General features: G+C 41.5%; 2 protein-coding genes across 2 annotated transcripts in view; one reads left to right on the top strand and one right to left on the bottom strand.

Moving 5' to 3' along the window:
- Nucleotides 1-53: 53 nt before the first annotated feature.
- Nucleotides 54-8,591, top strand: gmppb (GDP-mannose pyrophosphorylase B). Its single transcript, XM_003217547.4, has 9 exons — nucleotides 54-330; nucleotides 3,140-3,220; nucleotides 4,725-4,773; nucleotides 5,152-5,294; nucleotides 5,778-5,936; nucleotides 6,112-6,190; nucleotides 6,905-7,032; nucleotides 7,273-7,455; nucleotides 7,855-8,591. The coding sequence occupies exons 1-9, from the start codon at nucleotides 202-204 to the stop codon at nucleotides 7,984-7,986; spliced, it is 1,083 nt and encodes a 360-aa protein (XP_003217595.1). The 5' UTR covers nucleotides 54-201; the 3' UTR covers nucleotides 7,987-8,591.
- A 198-nt stretch (nucleotides 8,592-8,789) lies between these two features.
- Nucleotides 8,790-25,111, bottom strand: part of rnf123 (ring finger protein 123) — a 148,991-nt gene continuing 132,669 nt past the window's right edge. The window contains exons 36-39 of the mRNA XM_062970118.1: nucleotides 19,217-19,359; nucleotides 14,817-14,911; nucleotides 10,958-11,043; nucleotides 8,790-10,143 (exon numbers count right to left, since the gene is read on the bottom strand). Coding sequence (XP_062826188.1) covers nucleotides 10,044-10,143; nucleotides 10,958-11,043; nucleotides 14,817-14,911; nucleotides 19,217-19,359 — 424 coding nt within the window. The 3' untranslated portion in view covers nucleotides 8,790-10,043. The remainder of the gene's footprint in view (nucleotides 10,144-10,957; nucleotides 11,044-14,816; nucleotides 14,912-19,216; nucleotides 19,360-25,111) is intronic.

The following is a 25,111-nucleotide window of genomic DNA, read 5'->3' as shown; positions in this document are numbered from 1 at the left end:
TCGGCCGGGTCTCTCTCTCGCCATTGGATGGCTGGGGAGTGAGGACACGTGAGAGGTTTTGATTGGCCGGGCGGTTGACGGCGATGCTGTGGAGCTGGGTTCAGGGCACCGTGGGCGAGGAGGAAGCGGAGCGGCGGGTGAGGTGGCAGAGCGGGCGAGAGAGAAGGGCGGCAGGGCTGGGCCCGGTCCCGTCGGGCGAGGATGAAGGCGTTGATCCTGGTGGGAGGCTACGGCACGCGGCTGCGGCCCCTGACCCTCAGCACCCCCAAGCCCCTGGTGGAGTTCTGCAACAAGCCCATCCTGCTGCACCAGGTGGAAGCCCTGGTCAAGGTAGGCCTCGCTCGGAGAACAAAGGGGCGCGGTCCCTTTAAGAGGGACCTGGGGCCTGCAAGCCAAGGGAGAGGGATGCTGAATCTCCCTCTCCAGTTGGATGCCTGCCTGCTATTTGAAGGGACAGGAAATGTGTGCAGAGAGAAAAATTAGTGCACAGTACGCAGGAGTCAGATTTCTAGTTTTCTAGGGGCTGCAAGGATGCCCTGCCCCACTTGCATCAGAAATGGCTAGACGCCTCCTTTTCTGGAGAAGTAGGATGTCCCTTCTACAGATTTTTTTTTTTTTTGCTTTGGGGCCGCATTATGGGCCAGACCAGGAGGGAGGACGGCCAGGCACATGCTAGGTGGAGCAGGCCTGGGAGGGAGAGGGCCCAGGAGAAGGCAGGGCCAGGATTGGGCAGAGCGGCGTCTGGGTCATCCTCAGGTTGTCCTCCCTGCATGGTATAAGGATGGGTCTGCCGGGAAGAAGGTGAGACAACGATGATCCTCCTCCCCTGATCCTCAGGCTGTCCTCTTTGCATTATGCCAGGAGGGAGGAGGACGAGACAGGCGGCGGCTGAGAGTGCTTCAGAGGCCTCTCAGCTGCTGCGTGCCATCATCAAGCTGTCCTCCCGGCATAAGGGCAGGGCCACTTGCAATGTCTTAATGCCGGGAGGAGGGTGAGATGTGGTGGCTGAGCGTTCTCCAGAGGGCTCTCAGCTGCTGCATGCCTTCCTCCCCTGTATTTTTGACATAAGGATTCGTCGGACTGCTGTGTACTTATGGCAAGATGACAGGAAAAATGATGAGGGCCTGAGGGAAGCGCCCAGAGGACCACATCCGGCCCCCGGGCTTTAGTATGCGCATACCTGATCTACACTACATTAATAGTTTGACGCCACTTGAACTGCCATGGCTCAGTGCTGTGGAATAATAGGATTTAAAGATGGGCTTAAAGCTAACCTTAAAAACTGTGGCATATACAACGGGAACTGGGAAGCCCTAGCTCTTGAGCACTGTAGCTGGAGGTCTGCTGTGACCAGCAGTGCTGTGGAATTTGAAGAGGCATGAATGGAAGGCAAAAGGGAAAAAACGTGCCAACTCTGATCGGGACCGCCTTCCACCTGGAAATCAATGTCCTCACTATGGAAGAACATGCAGGTCAAGAATAGGGCTCTACAGTCATCTACGTATCCACCGCCAGGACACCATACCTGGAAGACAATCATACTCGGACAACTAGGGATCATCTACGTTCAAAAATGGGATTTAGATAACGTGGAGACAGTAACAGACTTCGTATTTCTAGGCACGAAGATTACTGCAGACACACACTGCAGTCAGGAAATCAGAAGACGTTTACTTCTTGGGAGGAGAATAGTGATCAATCTCAATAAAATAGTGAAGAGTGGAGAAGAGCAACGAAGGACCACATAGTTAAAGCAGTGGTATTCCCTGTAACCTATGGATATGAGACCTGGATTATAAGGAAGGCTGAGTAAAAGAAAATAGGTTTTGAACTGTGGTGTTGGAGGAAAATTGTGAGAGTGCCTTGGACTGCAAGAGAATCAGACCAGTCCATACTCCAGGAAATAATGCCTGACTGCTCACTGGAGGGAAGGATATTGGAGGCAAAGATTAAGTACTTTGGCCACATAATGAGAAGGCAGGAAAGCTTGGAGAAGATAATGGTGCTGGGGAAAATGGAAGGAAAAAGGAAGAGGGGGCAACCAAGGGTAAGGTGGATGGATGATAGCCTTGAAGTGACTGGCTTGACCTTGAAGAAGCTGGGGGTGGCGATGGCTGACAGGGAGCTCTGTGGGCTGGTCCATGAGGTCACAAAGAGTCAGAAGCAACTGAACAACAACACTCTTTTGCAAAGGTTAAAGATGTTGCAAAACTGCAGCTCCAAGGATTCCATAGCATTGAGCCATGAAAGTTTAAGCTGTGTCAAACTGCATTAATTCTGCAGGGTAAATGCAGAAGTATGCAGTTTGATGTTTTCCCTCAAGGGTGACCGACTGTAAGGAGCGGGGACTCTAGCAGTGTGATTTCTAGTTCTCCAGGGGCTGCAAAAATGCCATATTTTTCCAAACATCAGAACCGAAACAAACTTGAAAATGTCTAGGAAAGCAAGCTGACACTCCTGAGGTTTGTAGGAGAAATATTCCATCTCTTGACAGGGCAGAAAAAAAGTATGGTAGCGCTCTGTAAAGCCCCTGGTAGCGCAGCGGGCTAAATCACTGAGCTGCTGAACTTGCTGACCTTGGAGGTGTCTACAGACAATGCTGGCTCTTCGGCTTAGAAATGGAAATGAGCACCAACCCCCCAGAATCGGACACGATGAGACCTAATGTCAAGGGAAAACCTTTATCTTTACCTAGACTCTCTATATCTGCAGATTCTGTATTCATCAATTCAAGCATCCGCTGCTGGGAAATACCCCTCCACCCCAAAATCCAAAAGGCAAACCTTGATTTTGCCATTTCATATGTAAATAATGGGACTTGAGCACTCACAGTGTATAAAGTTACTTTTATCTTTTCTATTACATCTGGTCTGTTACTGTATAATAAAATTCATTAATATATCTTTTCTATCAGCTAAGCAACATAAAACATGTGTGTGAATAGATAAAGGGTTGGGATCATGTGGTTTTGAAGGTGCTGTTCACCTAGAGCTCCCAGCGTTCCTTCCCACTGGCCACTGTGGTTGGGGCTGCTAGGAATTGCAGGGCAACAGCCCCTGGAGAGCTGCAGTTTCCATCCCGTGAATCAATTAAATGTGCTGTAGTTTTGACTGACGGTTGATTTCTTCCCTTTTGACAGGCAGGTGTGAATCATGTTATCCTTGCTGTTAGCTATATGTCAGAACTTTTAGAGAAAGAGATGAAAGAACAAGAGCAAAGGGTAAGTGCCCTGAGAGGAGCAGTTCTTAAGCTGCTTGCATTTGCATTTTAATTTAGGATATTGTACACAGTCATCAATCTAAAGTGAGAGTTCTCTTACCTTTATTAGACCATTCTTTAATATGAATGAGCTTCTGAAAAAGTCAGCTGCTCAGTAGCCTTTAGTTAGGAGCAGATTGCTTCATGGAGCATCTCACCAAGTATTTAGGCTCATACTTTCCAGAGCTTGTTACCTGGGGAATTGACAGCTCACTTTAATCACAAAGCCTGTCTCTTATAATGAAAAAGATCTGTGATGGACTTTGCAAAGTTAGTTATACTGTGGGTGTTTGTAAAACTAAGATCTGTGTTGCTGAATTTTAACTAACTAGCATATAGCTAGGAAGTGTTAAGCTATCATTTTCATTGAACTTAACATAGCTAGATTAAATACAGAGTTTCAAAAAGATGGACCTCTTTTTAAATTGCTATATTCTGCAACCACAAACTTCCCATGAATGAAGCTCTTACCTCATGAAAGGGTGCTGCATAGCATTTCAAGGGATTGTTTTGCATCACTAGATACAACACACACAAACAGCCCCTAGACCCAGTCATTCGCAAGATGGCGATCCTGCAACATAAGGTCTAATGAGATATTCTCTATTTACAGTTATTTTTTAGATTTGTTTCTAGCTCAAAATTATTAGTAAAACTTGGTAACTCATTGAACCATTTGTAACTTTTTGAGTAATTGTAACAAGTTGACATTTTGAAATATAGTGCTTTGAAATTGGGTTCATCATTTTTAAACATCATGTATATAAACAATTCCTATTTGTATTGGCATATCTGTAACTATTGTCTCATCTGTATGTAGCACTACTACATACACTACTTGCTTGCTCTTTTTCTCTAACTTCCTCTAACTGAAAGTTTATGGAATCAGTTTTATTGACACAGCAGCTACAAAAGTCATGGTAAAAAACAAAATTAATTCCCTTGGGAAAACTGTAATGTTATATCTACCTGCCTTTTTGTGATTTGATGGCATATTATTTTGAACACAGGCATTTTATGTATTTCTAAGAAAAAAATAACCAATAATTATTCTAGTATAAAGTGCCAGCAACTTCCAGCTATTAGTCTGATCTTTTCTGTGTTGGTTCAAGTGTGCCTTACACCTGTTGGCATGGATCTTAAGAAAACTTAAGGAAGTTTTAGAGTCAGAAACAACTTGAAGGCACACAGCAATAAGATACTACTCAACCATCTCATCTAATGTAAGTCAGTTGCTAGCAGAGGGGTTACAGCAGGCATTAACACAAAAATGTGAGATGCTTACGATATATAGCTTGCTCTAATTGGGCAATATTAACACAACTTATTTGTGCGCATTCTGAAAAACTGAATGGGAATGATAATCTTTGGCACTAGCATAGTGTCATTGACATATTGTACACCACACACAGAAACATTGCTTATTGCTTTTATTCTGAGATCCCAAATTCTGTTTTCTTTTCCAGTTGGGTATTCACATCTCCCTGTCACATGAGAAGGAACCGCTGGGCACAGGTAACGTATACTGCTACTTTCTGGTCAGTGGGTTTACAGTGAGGATTTAGAGAGAGTAGCTTTTAGAAATCATAAAGACAAAAGGTGAGTGGAGGCACATAACTGCAGTCTTACTCCTTTTACTCGTGGCCTCTCTTTGTGGATAAGGAAGTGTAACCATCTTCCAGTGAACATGATTCTCAATCTCTGTATAGTACTGAGCTTGTAAGCTCTTGCTAGTGCTGAGGGTCTAGACTGAGGCTCTAGGGCCGGGCACTTAATCCACATAACAGCTATATCTGAAGTGATTTCCTGAGGTGGGCTCAGCAATGCATGATGTTTCAATTTCTGGAGAGGTTGCAAATAAGGAGACACTAATGACTCCTGTTTCCTTTGCAGCTGGCCCCCTGGCACTTGCCCGGGAACTGTTGGTCGAGAACTCCGAGCCTTTTTTTGTGCTCAACAGTGATGTGATCTGTGACTTCCCCTTCACCGACATGGTGCACTTCCACAGGCATCATGGAAAGGAGGGCACAATTGTGGTAAGAATTTAAGCAAAATGAGCCACGTGTTTGCAATGTTTCATTATTCTGTAGTTTGAGGATCTTTTCTAAATTCTGTTACTTGTAGATCTGCCCAAAACCTGAATACAACGAAGTAAGTGAGGCTATAGAAAGCAAGAATTGCATCAGTTCTGTATACGCACTGGAAAACTACAATTTAAAAAACCACATATACTTCTATAATGTTCTGAAGACCTCTTGTTGACAAATGGAACAGAAATGTTCATTAATAAGTAGACAATTGTGACATGCATACCAAGATGTCTTTTTCTCACTAGTCCACACCTAGATGGGTTCTAGTGGTCGTGTTCCCATCTTACTTTTGCCCAGAGATTTCTATAAAGATTATTAAGTGGAATCAGAATAAAAATTACCATGTATGCATAACATTAATTTTTGTGATATATTACTCAACTGCATTTAATTCCTGTGGCTGGCACTGACATTCACTTTGCCTTGCAGGTGACAAAAGTGGAGGAGCCTTCCAAATATGGTGTAGTGGTATGTGATGCAGATACTGGGCTCATACACCGCTTTGTTGAGAAACCCCAAGTTTTTGTCTCCAATAAGATCAATGCTGGCATGTACATCTTGAATCCAAGTGTGTTAGAGCGAATCCAGGTATGAAACCAGAATGTCAGGATATTGCATAAGGAAGACTGGGGTTGCTTGGGCTAGATTCTGGTTGACCCTCTCCTTCTGACCTGAATGTAAAAGTAAGCATTTATTATGTCCATGGGAACTGCGCATCCTACATCTGGAATGGCCAACTGATTGACCTTTTGTTTTCTCCTAGCTGCGTCCAACTTCAATTGAGAAGGAAATTTTTCCAGTGATGGCAGAGCAAGGCCAGCTGTATGCCATGGAACTCCAGGGTAAGGATCATACTCTGGCAGGGGAGCAGATTTGACAAGCATGTCTTCTAGTCCATCGTCCAAGTCCTTGATAAGTTGGCAGGTGACACCAAATTAGGAGGGAGACCTAATACCCCAGAGGACAGGCTCAGAATCCAAAATGATGTTAACAGATTAGAGAGCTGGGCCAAAACTATCAAAATCCCCCATGGATCAGCAGTTAAAAGGCTAAATAGTGTTAGCATTTGAATAAATGTGGTAGTACATATGTGGTAATGTATATATTCTGAAGTTATCCTTTGCATTTGAATATTTAACTGTTTTCCTGCACACATGGTTATATGCTTCCTTTGGGAATAGACTGAGGCTGGATGTTTGTGAATCATAATTGTTGGCAAGTACTTATAAGATTGAGATTTTGATATCATTTCCTGCTTGTGGACTAAGAAGCATCTGGTTGATGAAAATGAGATGGGATGAGATGTGTCCTTTAATTTGATCTAGTGGATCTCATTACCAATTAGTGTGGTAGAAAAAATATTCTCAACTGTTACTGGATTTGTAGTTTACCACCAGATGTTATTGTGAATAAGATTTTGTTAGACTTGTGAAATATGTCCATCTTTTCCACATTAGACCCAGCACTCCACCCATTTATACAATTCATGTCAGTGATCCTAGTATAAAGTCTAAGAAAAAATGTGAGCCTTATTAATGCAGTTTTTTTCATCACAGGGTTCTGGATGGATATCGGGCAGCCAAAAGACTTTCTGACTGGCATGTGCATGTATCTACAGTCCCTCCGGCTAAAGCAGCCTGAGCGGTTGCACTCAGGACAAGGCTTTATGGGGAATGTACTGGTGGTAAATTCATTTTTGTTTCTGTTTGAAGAATAGTAAGCATTTCAGTACAGGTCAAGTATAGAATTGGTCCTATACTGAGGAGAGAAACAGTAGCTCTTGATATTGTTTTGGGGGCTGAAGGTTGGGACTCCAGTCAAGCACTTAATTTCTGCAGTGGAGGGGGAAGCTATTTCTTGGTTTTCAAGGTGGTTCAAAGAGTACAAGACTCTCTTTCATACAGGTTTGTTCTCTCAATTTTAGGACCCCACTGCCAAGATTGGCTCAAACTGCAGTATTGGTCCTAATGTCACCATTGGGGCAGGCGTGGTGGTAGAAGATGGTGTCCGGATCAAGCGTTGCACTGTTCTGAAAGGGTCACGCATTCGTTCCCATTCCTGGCTTGAATCCTGTATTGTTGGCTGGAGCTCCTGCGTGGGACAATGGGTGAGTGTTGATGAAGACAGAGATGAGGCTCCACAAGGCTGAATTCTGGCTGTACCTCCTGAAGTGTGAACTAGAATGGGCAGTATTCTCAAAAGCCAGAGGGATATGTTCTGTTTGTGGTGGAGTTTTCACTCTTGTGAACAAAATAAGACTTTAAATTGCATATTCTTTAAATATTAGTATAGGATGCACACATTTCATCATGTCCAGTATTCTGTTGATTTCATAATAGTTCTACCTCCACATTACAGTATCAATCTGTAGTATGGTTAGTGGTTATTCTGTATATGAAGTAACTGCCTTGACCTACTCCCTTGCCCAAGCTTACCTTCCAAAATATTTGTTCTTGTTCATCATAAAAGATCTAAAGTATAGCTCTTTGACCTGCTTTTCCATCAGGTGCGGATGGAGAACGTGACGGTGCTAGGAGAGGACGTCATTGTGAATGATGAACTCTACCTCAATGGTGCCAATGTGTTGCCTCACAAATCTATTGCCGAATCCGTACCAGAGCCACGCATCATTATGTAGGCGTTCTGGATGTTGAGTGTGGGTCCTGCTGATTGGGAGCCTTCCTCTTCTGCCCTCTCATGAGATATCCCACTCTGTGCCTTGGCTGTTGGGACTCTTTGCTGAATTCTCAACTAAACTCTCCAAATCAAAATATTAACTCTGCCTTGCTGCTGACCTCCTCTAACTCTTTGCTGGGCCTGCCCTGGGAGTGCAGCTATGGGAAAGTAATGTAGCAACCTCCGAATTGCTTCTTGGAAGCAGGGTAGAGGAGGTTTACCTGCACCAGCAGTCCTCATTTGGAAGGTCAGCAAATGGGAAATCAACTGCTTGTACTAACGATGCTGAGATAGCAGAACACCTCAGCCACTGCAAGAGAACAGGCTGAAATAAGGATGGGGAAAGAAACGGACAGCATGCAATGTGGTCACTTCAAGGTAGCACTTGGCTGCTGCTGAAGCACTTTGGGACACAAGATGCAGTGTTTGTCAAGGGAACTCTTACTGCCTTACACAAACTGGCTCCCTTCCTCTAAATGGCCAATAACTCCATCTATTATTTCAGAGTTCTGGATAATGCTCCATTGTGTAATGAAAACATGAAATATTATATTATAATGAATAATGGATACTGTGAAGTGTCATATGTTTCATGTTCCCCAGAGGAATTAAAGAGGGTAGCAGTAGTCCTAAACTATAACCCACTTTTCCTAATGCTACCCTGGAAATTTTCCCATATTTCCTTTGTCACCTGCTTGCCCTTTACTTGCTGTACCCTTCCTCCCAGAGACTTGTAACAGCCAGGAAGAACACACACCTTACAGCTTTAAGGAATAATAATTTAATATTCCATTTTATGGAAGTAACACCCTCTCCAGTTTGGAGGGGCTTTGAGGAGGGCGACATTCATAGATGCACATAAGTTAAATTCCTTGCTCCAAGCATAATGCTTGCTACCCTCCCCAACACTTCAGGTTACAAGTCTCACACACAGTTAGTAAATGTTTTTGTTGTTGTTGTTGTTGTTTTTTTTAAAAAAAATCTTATCTCCTCCTGGATAGTAGAGGCAGCCTGGTCACACAGTGAAGGGCTGGTGCCATAGGCACCTTCGGCTGGTGGAAGATAACAGTGCAGACAGATGTACTCCCATCGTAACCCAGAATAATCAGTCTAATTGATGCTTCTCCCAACCACTATACAATGCAGGGATCAAATCCTGGTCACTATGACATCCGATCTTTCTTTCTTGGAGAAGCCTGGATGTTAGTTCAGATCTCTGCACTTATGTTAGTCGCAGCATAGGGTGCCTTTTGTCATATCACCAAGCTCCCTACAACAAAAGCCTTCAAAAGCTTTCACTATGCTTCTCCAGGCTTTCTTCACCTTCAAAGAAAGGGAACCAGATTCCTGAAGAGCAGATTCAAAATTTTAGGCAGACAGATGGGTACAGTCTATCCCTCACCTGTACCACCTCTTGATTCCACATGGAGAATTACTTCCAATCTCCATCAGTCTCCAAAACCAATGTATAGGGTGGTACAGGCAGATGAGCTACTGCATAGTATGTCTGCATAAATATTTGAACCAACTCTGAGACACATACACAAGGCCAAATAGCGAAGTGCTGCAGCAGTGGCAAGAACACACGTGGCTGGTGAGCAGTTGGCCTCCCATCAAGGGGAGCACCACAGTGCCACCCAAGTTTCCAGCTACAGTACAAGGCAGGGTTTCCAGGATAGATGTAGGAAAGGAGCTACAGATTCAGGCTGAGGTAGAGAACCTGAGTATGTTCTGCCCCTTGTACATACCCCATGCGGAAAGCCCAATGCCTGTTTGGAGTCAATGAAAGTGATAGGAAATGTACCTAAATTCAGGGGACTGAAGGGGACAATGTGACCTAAATGGCGCATACAGCAGTACTTGGCCTGCAAGAGGTGTTATAAATAAAAGGGAGCTCAGCTGTGCTGAACAGCAGCCACCTTTGACAGAGGTGTCCTCAGAGGAGGGAGGGAGGGAGGTAGAGCCCACCCTGCGGAGGAGCGGCCCAGGCATGCGGCCCTGCCCTGCAGGGTCCAGGCACTAGGAGGTGGCCGGCTTAATGTAATCATCCACACCCGTGATGGTGGCCTTGCAGAAGAAGCAGTCCTTGTTGTTCATCAGGTGCTGGTTGATGCAGGCTCTAGAAAGCGAAAAAAGGAAAAACTCTTTTAACATACACTTGTTTAGAGAATGGAGACCAAGCTTAGGTTTATCTTCTATATTTAGTATGTTCAGGGCAGGGGTGTCAAACTCATTTTTACCAAGGGTCACATCAGCCTGATGGTTGCCTTCAAACGGCTGTTTGTAAAGGTAAGAATTTATAAATGTAACTACTACTTAATATTGTTTAATAACCTGAGTCACTATATCACACACCATCATCCACTGATCATTTTCTGAAAGTATCAACAAAATGCAAGCACAACCATTCAAAATGCTGAAACTTTGAAATGCCTCTGGACCGCATGGGATACATAAAATTACATGGTGGACTGGATTCAGCCATGAACCTTGAGTGTGACATATACTCTAAGGTTCCTGAAAGCCAGAAAAATGTGCAAATTCATCTTGTACAGTACTGCAGCATGTTGATCTGTGCCTGCTTTACTTTTAAGATTGAAATTTGGCTGTGTTTTATTATCAATTATCCATACATTTTTAAAAGAAAAAATAGTATTCACTAAAACCCACAAAGAAGAAGAAAGGCTAAGTGGCATTCAGAAGCCAAAAAACAGTGACTTTTTTAGCAACTAACGACCATCTGCTAAGCTAGCTGTGTGAGGTCTCCTTTTTCTTTGTGAAGCACACATTTTAAAGCCCACTTTCACAGGCTGAAGGATTAAACAATTCAAATATAAGTAAGGAGATTTTTACCTAGGATGCTAAATTCTGCATACAATGTCACAATCTAATCAAGATGAAAAGCCACCCTCTGCCACAAACAGTTGACTCACTTGCATGATTTGTGGGAGCATGGCTTGAATACGGCAGATATTGGGTGTGCGTAGCAGATAGGGCACAAATCCTCTTCACTAGTAGGCTACAAGAGAGAAAAACCCATATTAGATACTGCCAGAATTTGGTCGACATTACGATCAATAATAACAGGAGAATAGCACTTTGGTTTCAAGGGTTAAGGCAGAAATGGGAGTCATGCAGTGCACCAGATGTTGGTCTGTAGCTCCCATCCTTGCTAACTCTTGGCTTTTTTGCCGGGGCTATGAACAGCTGTAGTCAAACCACATCCAGAGGATCACCTAAGGTGTAGGAATGGTGAGTGCTGTTCAGTAACAATCTGTCTGAACAATTCTTTGTGCTTTTCAGCTTCTCACTCCAAATTATTCTGAGGTGAAAAGTATAAAGAAGAGGTATTGTGTCTACTTGAAAAAACGGACTTTATTGGGGGAATAAAGATTTCTGAATTCCAACTAAACAAAGTATTAAAATGAGGCTGTAAAATGAGGATGTAGTCACAGAAAGCAGATGCAGTATGTTTGACCTGAATGTTTTTATGTCACTCCTGAAGGATCTTGATCAAAAAGCAAAGGCATCTAAAATCTATAGCACTGCTCACTGCTGGAAAACCTAGGTCCTCGTAGAATATGTTCTGTTTGGGTGGAACTGTGCTGTAGTGATTTGAGAGTTGCACCAGGACTCCAGAAGGCAGGGTTCAAATCCCTCCTCAGGCATGGAAGCTCAGAATGACCTTGGACAATTCACATTCTTTCAACCTTAGAAGAAGGCAATGGGAAACATCTAAATAAATTTTGCTAAGAAATTTCTGAATATAGGGTTGCTATAAGTTGGAGTTTGCCTGAAGGCACACAATAACAAATATTCCATTTGGATGGAGGCCTCTACATTTCATGGTTCTAATGTGTTTGATGTGGTTGCTTAGTGTTTTAGATGTGAACATTTTTGTTTCAAGAGATCTAGAATGGCCATTTAAATAAGTGTATCTTGGATAACCCTGTTTGTATGCCAGTTTCTGGGGAGCACTCCATCCTTGGCTATGAAGCATTTGTTGTATTTGGGGGGGGGGGGGGGGAGAACACTAGGAGAGAGAAGTCATATGGAAAAATCCCTTTTAAAATTTGGCCTTTTGATGCACAACTGTGACATATTTGCCAACTGTATTGATAAGAGAATTAAGGCCATAGGCCTTAGTTAAGAAGAAAGAGACTGATAAAATTCACTGTTTGGGGCTGGAAGATTTCATCTGCCTTCTCTCGCACATAAAATGTAATCCTGAAGAAAATAAAACTGCTAGCGTAGCACCTCAACCAGATTCCAGCTGGTGAATGCAGACTTCATCAGAGATCCTGCTGTACTGCCAGGAGTCAGGGAAGGTTTGGAGAACAGGGACATCTCTCTCCTTGGAGGAGATGCAACATCATCCTGACCCAGTCTAGTGACTCAAGACTATCTAAAAATAAACCCACACTGAAGACCCAAAAATAAACACAAAAATATCTTCCAGGAGTCACGGAAAACCCAAGCATTTGATGCTGACTCCACTGAATTTGGATTTAAGAAATCAGCTGCTAATAGGGTGACTGATGCATTGGTTCAGAAGATATTGAAATATTGTTAGCATGCAAAAATATTTTAGTCTTTGTAATGTCAGAAATCTGTTCCAGGAAGTAGCTCTTACACTTGATAGCCTACTCCCAAGGCAGCCTTGCTTCCAGAACAGGGTACCTGATGGCAGGGCCTACCTAAATGCTGCAATGCCATTTCTTGTTGCCATTTTGTGGGACTGCAGAAGAAAAGGGAAGCACTCAAGTTTGCTGGGTGAGTTTGGCCCATGGGGGCTATGGGGACATTGCCCTCACACTCTCTCACTGTCAGTCGCCCACTATGGTTTCATTTGTCACAATTTTTCTGCTGGGATAATTAGACTGGACATTAGAAGTCTTATTGCCAGAGAGAAGGTGTTATCTCACATGCCAGCCTTTGCTTAGAACTCAAAGGCTCCACTGTGTTTAAAAGTGACCAAGCCTAAACTCAGGTGGATAGAGGACTTTCCCTGCTAGTGAGGGATACGTATGAGTTTGATTGCAGCTGGGCAACTCTTAGTAGTTTATAGCATATGGGGATGGGAACATAGCCAACCTCTCCCCCAGTTTTGGTATCAAAAGCTATGGCAACATTTGTTGTTAACTGCCACCAAATTGATTTTGACTAATAACAACCCTATGAATGAGAGACCACCAAGTCACCCTATCTTCAATTGTAATGGGAATATTACTGGCTGGATTACATTCCACTTCCATGAGGAAGGAAGGAGTTCTGACTTGCAAGGCCAAACTCTTCATTTCCTTCTCAGCTATGCCCTATAAAAGCACGGGGATGAAGTTTGGGGTAGAGAGGCAACATCCAATTTTTGTGTATGTTTTTTAAATGAAGATTCTTTTACTAGGAGTCCCTTTTGTCTGTAGCTGGGACATCCCGGTATACGGGAACACCTGTCCCCAAATGCTCTCAAAAGGGAAGAGGTCCAACAAAAGCAATCCCAGTGAGCAGATTGTCTCATTGCCACAAGGGGGAGAAAGTAAGCCCTTTCCTCTGTTTTAAAGTCAAAGATACAAAAGTTTCATCTCATGTGGCTCTTTTGGAAGAAAAAGATGAACTATACCTGTAGAGCTGTATGCCGTCTATCCAGTGTGCAGATATAATTTTGAGGGAGCTCAGGAGACAAATAGTTATCAAGATATATTTGGGCAAGCTCCCACTGCTGAACTTATACAGCGAATGCCCTGGTATTCCTAACAAAGATTCAGTTCTGCCCCAGGACTTGCCCTGACTGAGCCCAAGAGCCTCTACTGTGTCCGGGGACAGAGCCCTTGCATCCATGCCGCTCCCTCCCACTGCAGCAGCTTTCTCTCATGCAGCTCCAAACTGCAGCTGGAAGGTGAGCAGTCCCATCAATAATTCACACCCAGGTCCTGGCAGCTATCATGTTCCTTGCTGGATCACTGCTTCTCTCCGGAGGTCACCCAGACAGAGCAACACACAGGGAGTCCAGCAGCCAGAATCAATTCGGACAGCTTCTAGTCCTTCCTCCTGCTTTCAACTCTTTGTCCCCTGCTCCAAAATTCTCAGTTTTGGGACTTCACAAACACACACACACACACACACACACACCCAAATAAATCTATTAAACCTTCTTACATTTTATCTACTTTTTTGCAGAGTTTATTTGGCTTCTATAATTTAGGCTTTCAAAGAATTGCAGATTCTTTAAAACTATTACATCACACATATTGTAAAGCTCTCAGAACAACATACAAATAAAATTTATTTAAAATAATTCCCATTTTGGAAGGACTGGGAGGAGGAGAAAGAATGAGTAGATCATAAAAAGCAGGCCTCCTTTCACTAAAGGAAATAGGATGCCATAACACTGGGACTTCTGTTTGCTCACCAGTATCTCAAAGGGAGAAGAAAACATACTGCCCTCCTCTGTGGCTCATTCATTGTACCTGTTGAGTGAGCACTCCCAGATGCAGATCACACTGCTCTATGGAACTGGTGGATTTTATTTTGCACTGACAACATAACAAAACCTTTAAAATTAGTCCCAGCACATGGAAACCCAGATCTCAACCACTGCCAACTTTTTTATCATAGAGCCTGGATCCACAGCTCTGTGGATCTTACATGTCTAAACCATCCTAATTTCCTTGGACATGATAAGCAAAACAAATAACACTTCTAGCCTCTGGGTGGCCATGGGAATGCTGAGAGCTATGATGGGCAATCTTCATGTTATTGTGGATTTGAAAGAGCAAGATCTCTGGGCATACTTACCAAGGTGGAGGCTGCAGCCTGCTTGGACTCTTCACTGAGGTGGCCAAGCATTTGTTCTACCTTGGCTAGCTCTTCCTGGCTGATGTAATCAGTGTCTGAAGGGGAAAAGTAAGGAATAAGGTGGGGAGAAATTCAAACATCACAACTTAGAGTGAAGGAGGAAGGGGCTTGCCACACACATTTTTTTTCAGTCTCCTGCCCCCCTTCTTTTTATTATTATTATTATTATTATTATTATTATTATTATTATTATTATTATTATTAAACTTTATTTGTACCCCGCTAGCATCTCCCAAAGGACTTGATGCGGCTTACAAAGGCCAAGGCCTCAACACACAATATAACAATACAAAACAAAAGGCAAATTAAAAACAATTAAAACAGTATAAAGAACAAGCAATAAACAATACGCTAAAACACAATAAAACTGGGCCGGGCCAGAGTAATGGGTACAAGATTAAAAGTGCTGATGTGACAGGTGATATATAAGGCTTATAGGGCAAGTGCAGAGTGCGATATACGATCTTAGTTCTAATAAAGTGCTTATGGGACTTGGTATTGGAGATTTCCTATTAATCTGGGAATGCACATTGGAACAGCCAGGTGTTCAAGTTCTTTCTGAAGACTGCCAATGTAGGGGCCTGTCTGAGATCCCAGAGTCGGGGGGCCACCACAGAGAAGGCCCTGTCTCGTGTCCCCACCAACCGCGCTTGCGACGCAGGCGGGATCACGAGCAGGGCCTTCTGATCAATATCTGATTAAGGAGGATTCAATTCAAACTGTAATGAAAGTTTTTGGCCACACGATGGCACAGCCCAGCACAACCAATTGCTCAGTAAGGCACAAGGGACTTGAGCTCAACATTTTGGAAGTGCCACAGCACTGACAAGGCAAGCATAGTGTTTCTGCAAACCACCAGGGAATGGAATGTATGGGAAAATTCACACAGGACTATGTTCTCAGGGTATACTGCAGTCACACCTCCTGCTACAACCAGACTAGCCAGATCTACAATATCTTAAGACAAAAGTTCATATTATTGAAAGTACGGAAGCTTTGAAAATCCCAATGATTGTGCATCCTGATGAAGGAAATGAATGTTAAAAAAATAAAATATGAAATAATAAGGCATTTCTCCAACCACGTAAGTGGAGAAAGATCTCCAGTACCTGAAGGGCCAACAGGGCCAACCGCATGAGCAACTACTGAAGGAAACAGGTTTCCCTGATATTAATTTTTAATAAGGATAAGAGCTTCTATTTTGATGTATGAAGAAAATATATATCTCTCCCTCAACCCTGCTTGTGTATCTCTTGCTCTTACACTGCTGCCTGCTGTCATGGGGAGCCTTCTTTTGTTTAGGCTTCCTACTGCAATTTCATGCAGCAAAGAATGAGCCTGAACCAGCATAACGTTTCCTTATTAGAGCCAACAAGGAAGACTATTAGAGACAGCAGATATATTGTTGAAAATAGCCATATGCTGGAGCCCATAAAAGCTTCTATAGATCAATGTAATATTTACTGTGCCCATTTGACAGAGCACATCAGCTGCTGGACCAGCTCAGTATCATCAAGTAGCGGTGGTGCTCCTCAAAGATAAACAAGCATACATTTTGGGAATCATCTCTCTCTGAAAAGGACTCTCTGATAAGTGGGACAAAAGTTTTATCCTTCATAGCACAGAAACAGGATGGGAAAATAAACACTGTGCACAGAAGGGGGATTCATGGCCAGGCAATGAAGCCTCTACTATGGAAGATGCTAGGGAGGTCTCAGCAAGAGCCATTTTGGGAAATAACTGCTTCTTTGATAAACAACTCGCACCCCTATACAGGAAAACAAAGACAAACAGCCTGTGGTTTCCCCTGTAGTTGGCTACCTTCCTTGTACTTGTTTTCAAATGGTCGGCAAGGCAAGCAACCTACAGCTGCCAAGCAGGAAAGCCCCACTTAAATTGATTTTGAGAGAAGGGAAGAATGGCAAATCTAGCCAAAGTCAGAAAACTCCCACTGCAGAAAGAGCTGCCTGGCCTTCCAAGACAGAGCCAGCCCCATGAAGTCACTTCCGAAGTTTAGCAGTCATCTAGAGCAGTGGTTCTCAACCTGGGGTCCCCAGATGTTTTTGGCTTCAACTCCCAGAAATCCTAACAGCTGGTAAACTGGCTGGGATTTCTGGGAATTGTCGGCCAAAAACATCTGGGAACACCAGGTTGAGAACCACTGATCTAGAGGAATCCCAGAGTCCTAAGGTAAAGGTAAAGGTTTCCCCTGACGTTAAGTCCAATCATGTCTGACTCTGGGGGTTGGTGCTCATCTCCATTTCTAAGCCGAAGAGCCGGCGTTGTCAGTAGACACCTCCAAGGTCATGTGGCCAGCATGACTGCATGGAGCGTTGTTACCTTCCCGCAGGAGCGGTACCTATTGATCTACTCACATTTGCATATTTTCGAACTGCTACGTTGGCTGAAGCTGGAGCTAACAGTGGGCGCTCACTCCACTCCCGGGATTTGAACCTGGGACCTTTCGGTCTGCAAGTTCAGCAGCTCAGTGCTTTAACACACTTCGCCACCAGGGCTCCAGAGTCCTAGTGGCTTGCAAATACTGGGAAACTGCTACAACATGGGAGTTTTAAGAATATACCTCAGTGTTATTTTATATTTCCTGATAGTAAAATATTATTTATACACATTCAGAATAACATTTTTATCTCCCTTTTCCCCCTCAAAGTGCTCAGCATGCAATGACCCAGAGCTTAGCATGGCAACTCCTGCCTTCTATTTCCTGGGAATGCAGTTTTTCTGAGCATAACGGTAATCCACAGGGGAACCATTACAAAAGGAGAATCATAAGATGTGGTTTATTGTATCAGTTAAATGGCCACTCTGCAAGTGTATTTATTTGTACTCATTCAACTGGAGAACAAAATTCGGAAATGCCTCAGGCTAGAGTCCATCTGTCACCCAGAAGAGGATAAGATAAATTGACAGGATCAGCGCAATTAAAGAGAGCTTAAGCAGAACAGACATTTTGCTCCCTGCTGCAAGGACTTTTCAATAGCTTTCAGTCACTCTGGCAACTCACCACTCCGTTGTCTTATTCCGTCATCAGCTCAAGACCTCCACAGAACTAACAGTTCCTCAAGGTTGGATAAATAAAGCCTATGCTATTCCTCAGGGTCAGTGTTTCCACAGATTTGGCGTACCAATTGCTCTTCTACATCTTTGCAAACTTCAAGGGCATGGCAGAGTCAAGGACAAAAGCTTTATACTCTCCATCTCTTTAGAGATGGACAAACACATTTCTTCCTGAGAACATTCTGACCAGCAATCCCCTTTCTGCATGGATAAGCATTGTTTCATTGTCCTCTCTTCATTAAATAGTGGGAGTATTCAGAAAGATTTCAGTACAGTGATTTAGTAGGTTATTTTGGGAAGGTAGTTGTGACAAGAAGGGACACTAAAACAAATGGATATTTCCCCATATAATCAGACCCTTCCTCATAAAAACAAAACTATCCTTCACTTTCTCCGCCACAGCAGTTTCTCAAAAACTGAGTGTTTTCAATGTCCATCTTGGTCTCCATGTTGCCTTTCTTTTAACTGGAGAAGTCACAGAACCTGAGAGCTAAGGAATGCAAATCAAACGCATCCAGAAGTCAATTTAATGCTGCCAAAGTCTTATTTTGTTTTGTGTTGTTATCCTACACTGTACATATTGTAACTGTGGTTTTATATTTTTCATTTGGCTTTGCTGTAAGAAACTACCATTGCATGCATGTAATAAAAGTGGTTAACCAGCTTAGGTATAAATAAGTATGTTGAAAAAAAATCTGTTAGTTGAACTGTTGGCTGATACTTCTCAGATGACAGAAATGTGTTGCAGTTACGCCCTGTCCTGCTTCTGGGAAGTAGGGATGCAAGGAGAGGAAAACAGAAAGTCTTTCCAAGAAGTAGTGTAGCGAGTGACTTCCATGTTAACAGGGCCATGAATCTACTCCACAAATTAGTCCAAATTTTTAAATAATTGTCCAATGTACTGAATCTATTTCAGGGATGGGAATCAGAACCTTGGATAGTTCTTTCAAAGTAAACCCCACAAAAGATTACTGCCACACATGGAAACCACAAACAGCTACTGACATGAAGCCTGAGAAGACATGTTAGATGGCCTCAAGTTTAAAGGCATCTCTGGAGGGTAGAAAGAGGACTCGGAAGGGTACGAGAGACACACCAAGTACCAAAATTACAAGACTCTATATCAGGAATCACAGTGGCCATCCCCTCCCCCCCCCTTTTCCAAGTGAAAGCTAGAGAGTATATAATTTGCAAGGGACTAATAGACATGGAGGCCTAAGCAGTCCATGGTATATGTAAGCACAATGGATTAGAAAAATACTTACAACTTTGCAAGGAGAAATGTTTCTTATCAGTAGAAGAAGATGCTACTCCCAGTGCTACAGGCTCTGTGTGACCCAACAAGTACTGAATAGAACGGAGTTGGAAACAAGGATCTGCCAGTAGCACAGCTGTTGCCCGCTCAGCCCTGGAAAGACAGAGAGACAGTTGTTGTGATTGTGTGCCTTTAAGTTGTTTCCGATACATGGCAACCTGATCAGAGTTTCTTTGGTAGGATTTATTCAGAAATTGTTTGCCTTTGCCATCCTCTGAGGCTAAGACATTGTGTCTTGTCCAAGGTCATCCAGTGGGTCAAGCAGGGATTCAAAGTATTCTCCAGAGTCATAGTCCAACATTCAAACCACAACAACATGCTGGCTCTGGACAGAGAGATGGACACTCCTTTAAATGTATTGCCTTCAAATGGCTCACAACAATCACTGTACAGCACCACATATTATCATGAGAACTGGCACATTGAGGAGCAAGGAGACTCCTCAGACTTTTAAGCAAAGTCCTTTCGGAACACATTACAAAAGGCTGCTATCAGACTACTGTCCTGAAGCCATCACCAGCCATGGTTCACTAGGGTCCTAGCAAGAGAAGGATGGGTACATGGGAGTGGTAGAAGAAGAAAAAAGATCACAGAATAGATGTATTGGGATGCAGAACTGCTCCAGTGAAGAACAAGGAAAAGAAGACAGAATTGCCTTAGAAGCTCAGAAGGAAAAACTATTTTCTGGATCAGAGGACCTTTTTGACCAGCCTCCTTCTGGTCAAAAAATGAAAGTCTCTACTACATTTGAAAAGTTCATTTATTCTAACATAATTTTAGTCCTTTTCTAGGTAAAGGATTTTCTCAAAATACAGCTGAATCCTCGAAGCCTCAAATCCAATGGTTTGTATCAAAGGCACATAAGAAGTAACAAAAACACCCTAAGAAAACAGGACCTGAAGCAAATGTATCTGAAACAACCAGAGGCTAAAAATCCCTCAAAAGAGAAAGCATTCCATTAATTAAAATGGTTTTGGACAATTGATATTTTACTTATGATTTGATTGCTGTTTCTCTGAAGAGTTAAAGCAGATGTTTAGCAACTGGATTGGCTCTCAGAGTGCATTTGCTAAAGTAGCTCAGCTCAGTGAATCTTGAACCACAGATTGCTGCATGGAAAACACACCACAGGAAGAAGCAGGAGGGTGTGATGGGGCTGCAAAGCCATTAAGAGAGAACACTGACTTTTCTCTCAAAAAGAATGGTGTTTCTGTCCTGGGTTCCTGTGTTTTTCAGCTCATGGACAACAGCACATAATTTCTATCTACTCTCACTACCCTTTCAGTAGTTCATTCTTTCTGTTCTGAAAGAGACAATTATAGTAAGTAAATAATTAAGACTTGGTACCAGGTTAGATGTGAAGGTAGGAGACCTACATCAGCACTGAGTCTGTCGCTGAATCCCTATCAAGTAGTGTGTTAGTGTAAGCATGAAAGCACATAATGGGAAGGAAGGCTCAGCTGAATTCCCTACTCCCCATTCCATTCCTTATCTCCAATGGTGTGTTTTGTCCGTTTTATTTGATTCTCCTTAAGTGATTTTTTTTTACATTTTAATGAAAATGAATAAAATGTTGATGAGTAAAACAATACTGGTCCATGGATGGCAACAAAGTCAGTTCTCCATTTGCTAGGATTAGGGGAGCATGATCCCTGCAAAAGTGGAAAGAACTGTAAATAAAAAACACTTTTTAAAACCTGACAAAACACCTCTCTAGGAATCTCAAGGTCCTCCAGACTCTTTGATCAACTAGTGGATGCTGATCACAAAGCTTTGGAGGACATATAGATTTGGAAAGGCTAACAATAATCAAATCTGCAAAGGTGAAATCTGCAAATGTAGAGAGCCAACTGTATTAGCCTCATTGCATTTCATGATTTTTTTTTAAATTTTTTTTATTGTTGTTTTGTCATCTTATCCCACTCCCACCCTCCCACCCTCCCCTCCTTGTACATACACTTTATACAACAAACTACAGAAGTTACATTTGAAATATCAATCTCAATCTTAATTTTTCCACTCCACATCTTAGTACATTCTCTAAATAGTTCTTAACTGGTTCCCACATCCCCTTGATTATTGCAATATTTTCAATTTTATCTATATTATTCCATTTGCAATTTGTGATTTCTACATTTAACATATCAATTATATACTTATACCAATTCGTCAGAGTCCATTTTGTTTTATCTTTCCAACCGCTCACTAAAACAATTTGTGCACATGCTATTAATTTGTCAATCATTTTTTCTTTTTGTATATTCTTCACTTCTGTTATCCTTGCATGTAGTACATTTCTATTAACTATTACTATTTGTAGATTTAGCATTCTATTGATTTCTCCTTCAATCATTCTCCAGTATTCTTGCACCCGATCGCACTCCCATATCATATGATTGAACACCCCTCTTTGTTCACAACCGTGCCAACACCTATCTTTCATCCCTGGTAAAAACCGTGAAAGTTGTGCAGGAGTTCTGTACCATTTTTGTAACATTTTCCTTCTTGCTTCCCTTAATACATTGTACTTTTCTTTTGCTATATTACTTATTTCCCTTTGTATATCTTCCCTCTCAATTTCCATGTCCATTCTCCATGTTTGGAAAATTTCCTCTACTATTTCTTCTTTTACCGTTATAATTTGTTCATACAGATCTCCTGCCACCTTCTTTTCCTCTCTCAAACATTTCCTAATCGCCTTCTCAAATGGACTGTCCTGTTCTCTAATTTTTTCTCTCAATCTAAAAATTTCCTGTCTTATAGCCCAGCTTTGAATCCAATTCCCTGATCCTATCCAATTCTGAATTTCTTTTTGTTCTACAGGGTCTCCATCTATTGTGTACAAATCCTCCACTAACCTTTTCCCTCTACTTTCAATTGATCTCAATGTTCTGCCTATAATTTCGTTGTTATTGTAATTAATTTGCCATATAGTTGCCATCTTATTCTCATTGCCTGGACTTAGCTTCTTCTTTCTTTTTTTCCACACTTTTATTGTTCCTTTAAAAGGTTCCTTAAATTCTGCTTCTTCTCTCCTACTCCATTCCCTAAATATTATTTCTTTTTCTTTAGTATTATTTATTATCTTCTCCATATTTGCCCATTTTTTTTTAGTATACTGTATTTCCAATAATCTTTGGATTTGAAACGCATCGTGATAGACTTCTAAACTTGGAATCCCCCAGCCTCCCTCTTCCTCTTTTGCATTTAACCATTTGTCCCTTATTCTGGGCCTTTTTCCTCCGACTGCCCATTTTCTTATTCTCCTGTCCCATGTCTTTAGTGTCTTCCTATCTACTGTGTTCGGTAATGTTTGAAATAAATATGTCAATTTTGGTATTATGAACATTTTTAGTGCCCTTATTCTGTCCACTCTTGTTAATGTTTTTCCTTCCCAATTCTTAAACTGTTTCTCTATTACCTTCCATTTTTGTTTATAATTCCCCTTGACTATACTCTTTGGGTTTTTATATATCCATACTCCTAAGTATTTCAGCTTCTTTAATCCTAATTTTAACCCTGATATTTTCCTAATCTCCAGTTGTTCCCTTGGTGGGGTATTAAGACATAGTATCTCTGACTTTTTAATATTAACGAATAGTCCTGATATATTTTTAAATTCTTCCAGTTTTTTAATAATATCTTTTACCATAATTAACGGTTGACTTGTAATAATCATTGCATCATCGGCAAAGAAATTAAGCCTTATTTCTTCCTTTTGTCCTCCTCCCTTTTCTATTTTGTACCCTGTCCAATTGGTGCTATTCCTGATACTTTCAGCTAGCATTTCTATCGCTATTACAAATAAAGTGGGGGATAATGGACAACCTTGTTTTGTACCATTTAAAATTGGTATCTCTCCTGTCCTTCCATTATTCACCCTTATTTTTGCTTTACAGTTGCTGTACAATTGTTGCAGCGTTTTGCAAAAGTTTTCCCCCATATTCAACTGTTGACATAATCTTAACAGATAATTGTGATTGACTTTATCAAATGCTTTGTAAACATCCAATTTGAGAATTCCCATTTTTTTCTTATTCGAATTTGCATGATTCATTGCAATTACTACATTTTTTATTGGATCCCCAATTTTTCTTCCCTTCACAAATCCATATTGATCCTCTTTGATTATTTTTGGCATTATTGTTTCCAATCTTTTTGCTAAAATTTTTGTAAATATTTTATAATCTTGATTGCATAGACTAATGGGTCTGTATGACCCTGGTTGTGTTAAATCTCTCCCCTTTTTGGGTATAGTTATAATTTCTGATACTTTCCATGTTAGGGGGACTTTTTGCTTAGTGTATATTTCATTGAACAATTCTGTTAGGTGTGGTGCCAACTCTTCCATAAATGCTTTATAATATTCTGCTGGAAATCCATCTGGCCCTGGTGACTTGCCTCCCTTTAACCCTTTTATTGCCCTTATTGTTTCCTCTTGCGTTATTGGTTGGTTTAATAACTCTCTGTCTTCCTCTGCAATTTTTTCTCTGATATTTAAGTTCCCTTGCATTACCCTCTCTTCCTTATATAGATTTTTATAATATTTTGCCATTATCTCCCTAATCTTACTTTGCTCCTCTTGTTCTTTTCCATTTTCGTCTTTCAATCTCTTTATCCATGTTTTTTCTTTTTTCTTTTTCAAATAGTAAGCCATCCTCTTCATTGATTTTATATTCCAACTTTGGGAATAGCTTTTAACGTATAGATATTTATTTATTATATTCCTTTCCTCAAATGCTTCTAATTGGTTTTTTTTCTCCTTTAGCTCTCTCCAAATCTGTCTATCCTTAGTCCTTTTATGTTTGTCTTGCAGGGTTTCTATTTCTTTTATTCTCTTATCCTGTTCATTCCTCCATCTTCTTCTAAGATTTACCTCTAAACTTATACAGTGACCCCTTATCACTGCCTTACTTGCATCCCAAATTATATCTTTAGTTACTTGTCCATTGTCATTGGTCTCAAAATACTTATTTATTTCTTTCCTAATTGTTTCATATTCTTCCTCTCTACTGTTTAAAACTGTGTTATATCTCCAGGTTCTTTCTTTTCTTTCTATTTCTAATTTTACTTTTACTCTTAATGGTGCATGATCCGATAAATGTATTGGAAGTGTTTTTGCTTCTAGAATCACTGATTGGTTTGTATTTTTCCCCAGAATATAATCTATTTTGCTATATGTGTCATGTCTTCCCGAGTAATATGTCCATCTATTATTCTCTGGTTCCCCTTCTAATAAATCATTCATGTTGTATTCCCTTATATTTAACTTTCTATTACTATTTTGCCTTGTTGTTACCAATTCCAGGTTATAATCTCCTGCACAATACACTTCTCCTTGTGCAAACTTATCAATTTCCCCAAATAGCTTTTTTAAATACTTTTTTTGATTTTTGTTTGAGGCATATATACACACTAAAGTGATTCTAATTTTTTCAATTTTCCCTTTAATCATTACCCATCTCCCATCTGAATCCCTTTTTACCATTTCCACTTGGAAGTCTATTGTATTTTTAATTAAAATTGCCACACCCCGTGCTCTATTTGAACCTCTCGATTCATACACCTGTCCCCAAATCCTATCATTAAATAATGGAGTATGGTCCTTTCTCTTATGACATTCTTGTAAAAGCAGAATGCCAACTTTATAATCCTTTACCATTTTCATAACTTTTGCCCTTCTTTGTGGAGTTGATAAACCATTAACATTATGAGACATTATTACTACTTCACCCATAACCAGGTATTATTTGCATTTACCCTCCTGTAGTTTCTTTCCCCTGTCTGCTTGTCTTCCCATCCTCCCCCATGCCCCCCAGAGTCCAGACCTCTCCCTCCTCCCATC

The sequence above is a fragment of the Anolis carolinensis genome, chromosome 2 (assembly GCF_035594765.1).
Source record: "Anolis carolinensis isolate JA03-04 chromosome 2, rAnoCar3.1.pri, whole genome shotgun sequence".
Classification (NCBI taxonomy): Eukaryota; Metazoa; Chordata; class Lepidosauria; order Squamata; family Dactyloidae; genus Anolis; species Anolis carolinensis.
Note: the sequence above shows the minus strand (reverse complement) of the source record. Positions and strands in the feature narration are given on the sequence as shown.

Coding starts and splice junctions, on each gene's coding strand:
- gmppb (XM_003217547.4), top strand. CDS start 202: ATGAAGGCGTTGATCCTGGTGGGAGGCTACGGCACGCGGCTGCGGCCC. Junction 4,774..5,151: donor GAAGGAACCGCTGGGCACAG/GTAACGTATACT, acceptor TTTCCTTTGCAG/CTGGCCCCCTGGCACTTGCC. Junction 7,456..7,854: donor GCTCCTGCGTGGGACAATGG/GTGAGTGTTGAT, acceptor CTTTTCCATCAG/GTGCGGATGGAGAACGTGAC.